A 12,082-nucleotide genomic window follows, 5' to 3' on the forward strand; every position below is an offset into this window, starting at 1 on the left:
CGCGCCCCCGCCCCCGCCCGCCCCGCGCCCGCCGGCCCCGCCGCCCGCGCGCCCGCCGGGGGCGCCCCCCCGGCCGGGCGCGGCGGGCGGCCGGCCCGCCCCGGGCCGGGCGGGGGAGGGGGGGGGGGGCGGGGGATATGAGCGGGGGCCGGGACCGGGGTACCGGGGGGTGGATTGGCAAAAGCCAGAGGGAGACCGGGGAGAGACCAGGGGGTATAGGGGAAGGGGGTTCTTGTTGCTGGGGTGTCCAAATTCCTGAGTTTGGATGGCCGAGGAAGGCAGGCCCGCCATATACCTGCATGCATGACCTGGAACATTGACCAGAGGCCTAGCTGCTGCAGGTTATCCCATGATAAAAGACCAGGCATCTTGTGTCCTATCAAATACTAGCCCCGACGGCAGATAATTCCTTCAATCCATACACTGCACCTAACCGATGAGGTACCGTAGGTACCACTGACGTTCCATCACAGCTTTTCTCCCAGTTCAATGGGCGGGTGATGATGACAGGATGTTTCACTGTGCTTGCTCTTATGAATAATGTGTAGGTACCTGGCAGTTTTTATTACCAAAGCTTTTACAGTGCGGAGATAGGCATAAAAGATTCCGGGAATCCGAGGGAGATTCTTGCAACAACCTACAACAGTGACCCTTTCGGCATGTAGCTCGACACCTACAGGGCTGTTACCGAGGGAACATACCCCGCCGAATGAATTCGGTGCAACTCATATCCGACACCGGTGATCCGATGGTGACCTGAATGGCGTTGGTCTTCATGATCACAGGGAAGAAGAAAGTACGGGAACAAAGTCCCCTGTTATGAACTAAGCTTCAAGAACGCAAATAGATGAAGAGAATACTGGTACTTTCTAGATAAGGCGGAACATCTTGATGAAGCCAAAAAAGCCACCACTTCGTGCCAGTTGCTCTTGTTGGGAAGCTAGTGGAAGTTGTGCACCATAAGGTACCCTACATGAGCAGCTATCGTCTTGTATTCGTTTGTGGTGTGATCTTTACCAGCAGAATATTAAGTTGCTTGCTTGCCTGATTCTTGATGTAACAGCAGATATATATTGGAAAGTCGAAACCTGCTTACCTACTTGGACCTGCCTCATGGACACAGCACCTCCCCGCTGCACTAACTGCACTTCGCAGCAGCTTTTTTGTACCGATATCACTCAAGAAGACATTCAGTGTAATGTACTGGCTTCACATCTCTATAGACCGTTCTAACACTTTCTGCAGGCGATGAGTGCAAGAGCCAAAACCGCCGGTGTTTCCCGCCGCCTCCAATCACGCTCTCCGAGCTCTCCGTTTCCGACGAGGACAGACAGAACGACGAAGCGCTCTGGATCTATCACTACATATTCTTCTTGAAACTTACGCCCCCCGGTCCTGAACAACAAACATTGCTTGCTACCATCTACCGTGGTTGCCAAAGTTCACCCACCATTCTCTGCGCCATATTATCATTATGTCCACACTCCGATAATGTGGACCTGGCTCGGAGAAGTGATCTTCTCCATGACCGGGCTCAATTGGGCAGTGATGCTGAAGGGGCCATATGGGTTCCGTTTTCCGGCCTTGTTCGGTCACTCCTGGGAGGAACTAGTCCGATACAGCATCTCAAGACTCTATGGCACAAGATGCGTCATGCAGAGCACATACCTCCGTATATCTTTAACTTTACGTTGCATTATGTGCGCGTCTGTAGCTTCCTTTCAGGCGAAACTATAGACGTCAATTATTCTAACTTCCGTAGTCCCCAGTCGGCCTCTGATCTTGACAGAGAATGCATGCAGTTTCTCCCAGTCGTGTCTGGAATTCAGCAGGGACCCCCTGATGAAGGACGATATTATATATGGAGGGAGAATTGTCGCTCACGGCCGAAACTTAACGTAAGCCCCCAAGTTCAACTATACTGTGCGACACTCGACTTGTATGTTGCAGGGTTATGTAAAAAGGAGTTCCGCCTCAATTTGCCATCTACGTTGGAGTTGCTAAAAAAGCTGACTTCCGAACCCAACGAAAACTTCTTTGTTCTACTTTTCCCAAGTTTCCTTCTTGGTTTAGTATGCAAGACGAAGTCCGACCGAGATTCAATCACAACGGCCATCCTGAGTATCAAGGAACACACACAGCTTATAAGTCCTGTAATTGTGTTGTAATTTTTGGAGGGAATCTGGGCTCTGGATCTTGAGGAACACTGGCTTCCGTATTGGCTAAACAATTGGCCTAGGCACTGGAGACTCACGAATGGCAACCTTGAGTTTTTGCCGACCTAGACAGCCAAAACATACCTATCTCTTGATTCTTCCAACTATCGTAATTACAGTTTCTTTAAGATTATCTGAACGGTTTATATTACACATTTCTAGTGTTTATTATAAAATCTAGCGGCAGCAGAACCAAGCAGTCAACCTTCCATAAACAACCTATTCTCCAAAAGACCTTTCCAATGCTTTGAACCCCTTCACCGCCTGCAAAGTATATGCAGCCTACGAGCCATGCTGGCTCTAATTTGCCTGAATGGGAAGCAGACGATATGCGACAGTTTGGGCTTTGTGCTGGCCACCGAGATAACCCCAGATTCTGGAGAGTAGGGGATGGACTGAACGCTGGGGAAAGAGACTAGAGATCTGACAATAGGTAAGCTAAAGTCAATCTTTCCAGGTGCTCTTCTGGAAAAGAGAGGTACATACTGGTCGTTATGCATGATGCCGAGGCTAGCCATAGCTGAGTGATGATGTCGTTGAAGAAGCTTGATGTGGTGGGGGGACAGATGATCTCCAGTCTACCTGGCAGAAGCATCTAAATCCACGTAGGCGACGTGCGTGTTAAATAGTCTGAGGTACCTACAGTCAACATTAGAATGTGTGATATTTGTGCTCAGTGCGCAGTAACTGTGCCCTGTGCATGGTTGTCCCGCCTCAGTGCGTGGTGCATGTGTTCTGTCGTCCAACTTCTCCAGCGCTATATATAGCACTTCTTCAAATGAACGAGGTTCATCTTATAGGAAGAAGGGTCGATTTCGTTTCTTCATCGAAATGTGATGTGTTTTGAGAAGGTGTTGTCAAGGGCTGCTGACATAAACAAAAAACAACTCACCGCCCATCGAGTCCCAGGTCACTCCCCACCCCCTGCTCCGCCTTCGCTCCGCTCCGCCCGCCGCTCCGCCCGCCGCCACGCCAATCACTTTATGTTCAGCACCACTTTGCGACTTGGTATGCTTAGCCGCTTTGGCTACCGCTCTTATAAAACAAAAGCTCTTCCCCATGTTCCATTCCATCATTCTTTGTCGGATAATGGCCGACTTCCTTATCACCTGCACCCTTCAGATAGCTTTGCTTGGAGGCGACATTTACCCTAGCAATGCTGGGCGCGCCTCTACCATATTTCCCGAGAAGTACATAAGGTATCAATTCTTTTTGCAATAGTTGACCAGATGGCCACAAGGACTTCCTCTGTTTTCAAGCCGTCGGAGCCGACCCCAGTTGCAGCAACAAGGCTGGCAGGCAACTTTGCGGCTCAAGTACGCGGATGTTCGCGCCGCACCGGTAAAACACCCCACTGTGGGGCCCAGATATTGGAGCCCTCTTCTCGGCCCAGCCCAGTTCTACAGAAATTCAGGACAATGTCGGCACCAACTCAGGATGGGATTCGGATCGCCTGTACGCCTTGCCATCGCAAGAAAATAACTTGCAATAAGGAGTTACCATGCGCCAGATGCACTCGCCTGAAGTTGGCATGTGATGAACGGTATTCCGGCAGATACAAAGCCCGCTCAACCCCCCACACCAGGTCTCCTGAAGCCGCGTCAAGGACCGAAATTTCCCTGCGCAGTGCTCAGTCGCAAAGCGCTACCCCGGGTGACGACGAAGGAGCTACCTCAGTGTCCAACGATCGAGCAGCAGATCCGCCTACACCCAGCGAGGATTTGGAGCCGCGCCCACATAAACGAAGGCTGGTAGGACTGCGCGACTTGCTCAACGGTAAGAAACGTGTCATCATTCTTGGATCGTGTTGTTCTGACTTTATGTTGTAGTCGACGAAACCCTCCCTACTTTCGACGCTGTACCCCCATTAGTTCACGAACCCTGGAATCCCAGGTTCTATCGGTTCTGGTATCCCTGGAGGAAGCTTGCTAGTTATCTCGAAATGTCGGCCCCCGAAGTGCTCGAATTTACATACAATGGAGGGTACTTGACGTCAAACTCCGTACTCCATGTCGGGCTGCAGCTTCAGATCCGTTCCGAGCGATACCCAGACGCATCCAAGGTCTGGATCGAACGGCCGAAACTCCTCACTTCAATAACGCAACATCTAGAGGTTTCAGGAACTTGGAACTGTGGTTTGATTGGCGCCGATTCCTCACCAAAAGGTGTCATGGTATCGTGTGTCGCAGTGCTTCCAGGGATTGACGGTGTGGTTCTGCCAGCAACTCTCGGAGAGATAGTGATAAGGTGGCAGCAGCTATCAAGTCTTCTTTTGTTCCGTCAGTGGGGGGGCTTCTATAGCACGAGGCTAGGACCGGCGATGACCGCTTTATAACCCAGCTTTTGCACTATAAATCCACCACACGCTCGGGAACTCGCCCATTACATAAACCTCAGAAGTAACATAGAGATATTTCCCAGATTGTGTCTTACTCCGACCGGTCACATAGAAATTTCCATCCACGGCCACAATACCATCCGGTCCATCGAAGTCGACAATCGCAGCAACGCAATCACGCTCGTTCGTATCTATGCGTAGCTCCCCTACACCGCAAAGCACGTCAGCAAGTCAGCAAAACAGCAAGGTAGAGGAGCAGAGTAAAACCTACCTAGCCCAAGCTGCTTCTGAACCTCATCCAGAACCTCATCCTCACTCCTCCCACACACTTTTTTGCCGGTCATACCGGTCACTGGACTGGTCACATAGAAATTTCCATCCACGGCCACAATACCATCCGATCCATCGAAGTCGACAATCGCAGCAACGTAATCACGCTCGTTCGTATCTATGCGTAGCTCCCCTACACCGCAAAGCACGTCAGCAAGTCAGCAAAACAGCAAGGTAAAGGGGCAGAGTAAAACTTACCTAGCCTAAGCGGCTTCTGAACCTCATCCAGAACCTTGTCCTTACTCCTCCCACACACTTTTTTGCCGGTTATACCGGTCACTGGACGAAGGGGAAGTGTCGTTGTTGTCGAAAGGGTTGGTTGTGACAGAGGCTTTGTCGCGCGGATTTGTGGGGGTGGCCGGGCTATCACGTGAAATGTTGACTGATCGCAGTGCGACCGCTGCCTGCACGTGTCCTGGGTGCCACCTCTTCAGTCCAAACCAGCCAATCGACACGAGTAACCAGTTACAACACTGGACCAAATGCTGATACTGCGACGAAACGAAAATGCATATACAGATTGCAATAACTATCCCAAGAACTGAAACTAACGACAACAGAAGACCCTTGTTGAGGTTTGGTCGGCTTCTATACTTGGTGGAATGAGCCTTAATCCAAATAATCAAGACTACAAAGTAGGCGTAAAAAATAGCAGGCGAAAGCCATTCGAACTCGTAGACGTTTCTCTTGTAAATCTGCCAAAATCCAAAAGCAGATAGGATCATCTCGCAAACAATAATCCCGATTAGGAAGCCGTCGTTGTAAGCCCCCGGTCCTGTAAGAAGCTGCACACAAGTCAGCGTAAAGCATACAGAGCGAACATGCGAGAGAGTACCTGAAAGACGGGGTAGACCAGAAATGTGACGGCTTTCCAGGCAAGAAGGTATGGATAGCTTCTCCAAATAATGAATGGAATACTAGGTATAAACGTAGTAATAAGGCAGGCCCACGCAGTAACAGTAAGCCAACGGGACTTGCTCTTCTGAAGCCAAAGATCAATGCTGGAGACAACGAGGAACACCACGGTGACGATATATGCTGCAATGGCAGCATAGAATTCGGGGGCTGCTACCGGGGGCTGTATCTTTTCGAATCTCGCAGAGACAATCGAGACAAGGCAAAAATAAGGTAACTAAAGTGGCTTGCAGGACTTGAAAGTGCAGTTTTCAGGGGGCGGGGGGAGGGAATGGGTCGCGTCCCAGGCTTATATGTTCAGCATCGTTTCCAGGCAAGCGGGCGGACGGACGGATCGACTGGATTGCGCTCCCACAATCAAATTGTGTGATCGTCCACCCATCCTTGCATGATAAGCTCCTACTCCACAGGCGACATGAGGGCAACGGAGAAAGAAGCAATGCGTTGTATATGTCAACGCCTCTCTTGTATCCGACTAGCACCCTCCGAGGCGTGCATCTGGGGAAGGGGTTGTGGGGGGGGGGGTAGCGGAAGAACAGGGATTGGGAGGGGATTTGCCATGATCAGACAGCTGGTCTTGACATGGGGGCTTGTATGTCCCAGGATGTGGGTGCCACTCAGCAGTTCAGTATCTCGCCACCGACGAAGCTCGAAAGAACGTCGAAAGTAATAGAATGTTTCTTTAATCATTTCGTATAGTATAATCAGTGACAAAGCCGGAAAGAAGCCAATGTGTGAAAGTATGAAGATGTGTAGGGTGATGAATAGATCTATCTGAACGTGGGAAGCCAAGTGGGCAGAAATACATGAAGGCCATAAAGCCGGTGATGAGAAAGCATCATAAAGGCGTGAAGGAAACCAAAGCAGATGGCCTAGCGAAGAGCGCAAAGACCTGTGAAAAAGCTGAAAAGTAAAATAAGATCTCAGGGGGAACTCTGCTAGGCATTCGAATCTGAGTAAGGCCACTTAGAGAGACGGTGGGATATCGTCCTCTATGGTGGACGAAAAGCTGCAAGTGGCTGACGTGGTTGGCGATCCGGGAAGGTTTGGCGAACTGTTATTGCTCTGCGATACATAGCTCGTTGAAGGGCGAGAACTGCCAGGTTGACTTCGTGGCTCCGAGCCTTCAATAAGAAGACGCCATTCGTTCTTATCGTTTCTTTGTGCTGAAAACTCAACTGTTGCAACCAAAAATCGGTCACCGCAGTTAAGCATAGACATGGTTAGATTCAGTTTCTGGCTCCGAGCCTATTCCTGCAGAGTAGCCTGGACGCCACGGGGACTGTTGTATGTGTCGGAAAAAAGATTACCAGTGGGGGGAGTTGCCGGGCTTGCTTGAAATCCCTCGTTTGATGGTATGGATGGCTGTGAATGGGATTCAGTTTGGCTCTGGCTTGCGGTCTTTGCCCGTTTCGTCTGAGACTGTGATGCTAGTTTTGCCTGTCCTGCCCCTCGTTTCTTGCGCTGCTGCAAACTGTCTGGCGTCTGCTCAAGTGGCTCAAAATCTTTCAGTACTAAGCTTGTATTGTTGGAGCTCTCCGCTTTAGTACAGCTCGCTGTGGGTGTTGAGAGGTTGCTTGTGGCTTGTGTTAAAGGGAGACAAGAGCTGCTTGGAGTTGGCCGTTCCGGCTGTGAGGATACCGATGTCATGACATAAAATGGGGAATGTCTGAAGCTAATGGCTGCTACCTTGTTAGTACATCTTAGGGAACGGGGCACATAAATATACCACCTTTCTGGAGGGAGCCAGAGCAGAGGGCGGCCGAAGCGGCTAACCATTTTGCCTGTTCATACCTAATTGCGTGGATGACCTCGCTCCGCCCGTAACTGCTCGCTCCGCCCGCCGATTCTTGTTCGGTCAGCCCTGCACCCCCATTACTCCAAACAACATGGCTGTGAATTCACCACCCATGCAAAAGTCTTGGTCTTGGTCAGAGAGTGAAAAGAGTTGATGCATGTAGCTATTTATTCGCCAATGCCCACTGATTGGCTATTTCCCATATCATGACCTCATCCTGGGTGGGAATTGATGCCTACCTACCATCCCACCCACGCCCTTCCCTCAGAACAAACAGCGGCGCGGGGTACCGCTTGATGTGGTGTGAGCTGACAGACGTGATACCAGAAGGAGCAGGGCCAGCACTTTAGATGTCTTCCGTCCGGATAGTCGCATTGATTACCTCAATGTGAAGCCCCTTGGGTACCTCGGCCGATGTTGGACAGTGACCAGTGGGTGTCCACACCCAGCATAGTTGCCGAGCGTTTCTCACGATAACCGCTTGGCCCTCAACAACTGTCACCCTTAGCGGTCGGGAAACGTGTATGACTTTTATGTAGAAGTAAACGTCCTTGTTATTTTCGAGCCTGCTGCTGTCCTAGAGTATCCGTCAGTGAGCGTCAGAAGCCACCGCGCGCAGAGTCATACCACAGTTATAGTTGATGACGTGGAAGACTCCTCAGAGGGCTCCGAAGTGCTTGCACTCAGGGTCGACTCTCCGGGCAAGATATGCGCACAAGCATGGATCGGGATTCTGAACTTGCTTGCTATGTTCAATCCACGGGATCGCTCGACCTTGATCTTGAAGTCAATGTCACCCAGACAGTGCAAGTCGAGATCTGCACCAATGCAAACAGACATGCGCTTTCCCCCTTTCGACTCCGCTTGGAATGTCGAACTGTGTTCCCATGCACGCCACAGCTCGGTGTAAATCTCAAACAAGCTCCGGCGATCAATCCCAACATGGTCAGATTTTGCGAATTGAGAAAGGGTCAAATCACTCATTTGTCCAATCTCGATCTCTGCGTCCGGAATTTCACGGATAAGTCTGGACCGTATTTGGGTGGCTGCATCGTCCCCAATCGAACAGTCGCACTTCTGTTGGCTGCCCACCCCGTCGCCTTGGTTTTCCGCTTCTCCTGCAGGTGACACTGACATGGGGCTCTCGGAGGCAGGGGTGGAGTGGCGTGCCTGTGGTGAAGGTTCGTGGATGCCTATGTCACACCGTTTGTTAGAGATGTATATTCCGTTTCTTAGGTAACGCTTTACTCACTCTCCTGGAAGCCTGTGGCTCGCAGAATCAACCCGTCTACATCGTCTCGCCACTTCAGCAACGTAACATCTATAGGCCCAAGTCAGTACTTGGCGACCAGTTCAGCTATTAAACACTCGTGTCTTACCAAGTAGAAACTTGTTTGCAAGGGTCGTGTCTTTACGAAGAAGAATATTGTAATAATGGTGCCAATATGCGTCCTTATCGAGGTCCGCCAAGTTAAGCCACTGAAATGCTGCTCTCTGTACCATCTCGTACCTCGAAATACTGCCCCATTCGGAGAACCGGCAGTACTTTGCTAGACGGACCATACCCGCTATCGTAATCTTAGGTGCATCAAAAGGACTTTCGTCGTCAGAGTACCGACCTGAGGCGGTCAACCGGACAAGTGGCTCAGGATTGTGTTTGGTGGGGACGTTCGTTCGCTCCTGTACCGCCTGGAGTATTTCCCAAGCGACATTCTCTCCAGGTTGCGAGATAATATCCCGAAGCTCCATTCTGTACCTCAGCCGTCCTGGTATGTGTTGTGACCAGAGTCTATCAAGCGGCCGACGTTGAAGCCAAATTGCGGGGCTGCGGATAGGCGCTTGCTGCAGGCTAATCAGAACGCTCCATTGTCAATAAAATTAAGCCGCCTGGTGGACGGGCGAAGACCCTGGCTTGTTTTGTGCCAATGAGGGGGCCCCGTGCTATACCTAATGGGTGTGCGATTAGTCGGGTGCCCCGCAATGCGGCCCCCCCCTGGCTCTCTGTTTTCCCCAGCACTTGGCACGAGGATGGGATTTCAGGGTCTCAAGGAGTCCCCGGGCCTTCATGTTCCACCTTTCTTTACTTTCATTTTAGCGATACTCCCACATTCTACCGGATCCCTTCGGCGTCTCAGCGACCAATTGAGGTATTAGGAGAAAACTGCTCCAATAAAGACTCGTGGGCTCGGGACAAGGTTATACAGGTGGTTTTAGAAGATACCTAGAGTCCTAGACCAGCGAGAAACAAGGCGGGATTCAGCTGTAATTTGGTCCGGGCTATATATCGAGGCAGGCTAATGTATAATGTCATCAAACAGAAAAACAGAACTTCATTCTTTTTTAACCCCCCTAATAGTTAACGAAAAGGCGATTGGATTCGTCGGAAGGGTTAAAGCTGTAGCCTACCATAGAAGACGGATCCAACACGCCTTGATAATGGAGGATCATATCCGTACTGTCCTGGAACTGATGCCAGTCTCCCAAAGAACCCCCTCCAACAGTATCGTCCCGGAACTAATGCCAGTCTCCCAAAGAACCCCCTCCAACAGTATCGTCCCGGAACTGATGCCAGTCTCCCACAAAACCCCCTCCAACAGTATCGTCCCGGAACTGATGCCAGTCTTCCACAAAACCCCCTCCAACATTGCCATTACCAATACCCTTCACATCGTGTACCGTCATATCACACATCCAAAAACTCGGATCGGTTGTCCAGATATCGCCCCCTACGATGCCGTCTGCCAGAACATCGTTGTCCATATCGCGAATCCCAATAGCCTCCACACACTGTGCCACGCTACTCTCTGCTCCAATGTGGCATATCTGTGTACCGTCTGCCGGAGCACCGTCGGCCACAACACCGTCGGCCAGAATGCCGTCTGCCAGAACACCGTTTTCCATATCGCGAATCCCAATAGCCTCCACACACTGTGCCACGCTACTCTCTGCTCCAATGTGGCATATCTGTGTACCGTCTGCCGGAGCACCGTCGGCCACAACACCGTCGGCCACAACACCGTCGGCCAGAACACCCTCTGCCAGAACACCGTTTGCCACGATGCCGTCTGCCAAATCGCAAATACCAATAACCTCCATACGCTGTCCCATGCTACTCTCTGCTGTAGTGTGGCATATCTGTGTGATGTCTTGCCCCGCGTCAATATTTTCTTCCGTGTTGCCAGCTTTCCCCATCTTGATGTTGTCATTTGAATCGCCGCCTTTCTGTGTGCCATTGACCTTCTCAACGAGTGGTGGCTGGCCGTTTTTCGACAGATTGTACAGTTTACTTCTGACTTTGGTCTCAGGTATGCCGAGTGCCTCCGAAAGTTCTGGGAGAGAGCGCCCGGAATTGTGACGAAGATAATCCACCTCCATCGCCGTCCACACGTGTATGTTCCGTCGTGGAATGCTCAAGCCCTGACTGGCGCATGCCCTACGAATGCGCCTCAACTTTCCCTTGACTTTCTCAGAGGATCTTCCGAGTGAATCTCCTATTTCTCGATCAGTAAAAGTCAAGTTTTTAAGAATAAACTCTTCTTCAAGCTTCGTCCACGTCCCTTCCTTTGGGGGAGGTTTCAAACCCAGTTGCCTCCTTTTCCAGTTGATTGCATTGGAAGATCTATTAAGTACCTTTGATAATTAGTTGGCACGAAGAAAAGCCGCATTTTCAACAAGAAACTTCTCTTCATTTTCCGTCCATCGTGGCGTTGATTTGCTGTCGGTTTGGATGGTATGTATTGCGCTTAATCTTCTGTGGATTGCCAGGGGAGATCTCTTGAGTGCCCTTGATAGCTGGGTGATAGTAAGAGAAGTCGAATTTTCAAGAAGAAACTTCTTTTCACCATCCGTCCATAGTCGATTTGCGGTTTGGACTTCCTCGGCGTGGGGCGTATTGTCGACGGCCCTTTCCGGGAAAGGAGAAATCGAATGTGCCATAGTGCGGACAACGAACAAAAAGATGATAAAAGCGCGCAGATTGTGGGGGATCTGTGGATTGAGAAGAAGTGTTCCTCTTATTATTTTAAAATCATGAGTTGACTGCGATAATTGCATGTAATTGTAAACCGGAGGGGCGGGCGGAGAGAGAAATCCGCGGCGCGACAATCTGATCTTCGGTATCCTAGCCCCAATCGCGATTAGAGCCAATCTTGCTGTCGTTAGCTTCATGCTGGACAGGGGGTGGGCGGAGAAGCTCTCCGCGGCATGTACTCCAATAAGTCACCTAATTTTACTAAGGTAACCAACAACCAGAAGCTTGGAACATCCCCGGCTCACTGATATTGTGATCTAACCCAGGTAGGCATTGCGAGACGAAATGGCGATCATCCAAGCGACCGAAAATGTGCTTGTGCGCGTTGCTCCTCTGCTCCATGTCTGGAAAGCCACTCACAGCCGCTCTCCAACTAGCACTCTAGGTACCTAGGTACCTATGCTCCTCCCCTTGAGTGGTAGTGTGCAGGTTTGGCGCTTTGCATGGCCGGTGGC

At 50.7% G+C, this 12,082-nt stretch overlaps 3 protein-coding genes across 3 annotated transcripts; 1 reads left to right on the forward strand and 2 right to left on the reverse strand.

The window, feature by feature from the left end:
* Positions 1–2,473: 2,473 nt before the first annotated feature.
* Positions 2,474–2,716, reverse strand: PODANS_6_2510 (uncharacterized protein; the record flags this gene model as incomplete). Its single annotated transcript, XM_001910210.1, has 2 exons — positions 2,474–2,639; positions 2,703–2,716. 2 exons carry the CDS (start codon positions 2,714–2,716, stop codon positions 2,474–2,476), a joined length of 180 nt encoding a protein of 59 aa, XP_001910245.1.
* A 918-nt stretch (positions 2,717–3,634) lies between these two features.
* PODANS_6_2500 (uncharacterized protein) lies at positions 3,635–4,551 on the forward strand (the record flags this gene model as incomplete). Its single annotated transcript, XM_001910211.1, has 2 exons — positions 3,635–3,992; positions 4,046–4,551. 2 exons carry the CDS (start codon positions 3,635–3,637, stop codon positions 4,549–4,551), a joined length of 864 nt encoding a protein of 287 aa, XP_001910246.1.
* PODANS_6_2490 (uncharacterized protein) lies at positions 4,546–4,898 on the reverse strand (the record flags this gene model as incomplete). Its single annotated transcript, XM_001910212.1, has 2 exons — positions 4,546–4,760; positions 4,826–4,898. The coding sequence occupies 2 exons, from the start codon at positions 4,896–4,898 to the stop codon at positions 4,546–4,548; spliced, it is 288 nt and encodes a 95-aa protein (XP_001910247.1).
* Positions 4,899–12,082: the final 7,184 nt, after the last annotated feature.

The sequence above is a fragment of the Podospora anserina genome, chromosome 6 (assembly GCF_000226545.1).
Source record: "Podospora anserina S mat+ genomic DNA chromosome 6, supercontig 2".
NCBI lineage: Eukaryota > Fungi > Ascomycota > Sordariomycetes > Sordariales > Podosporaceae > Podospora > Podospora anserina.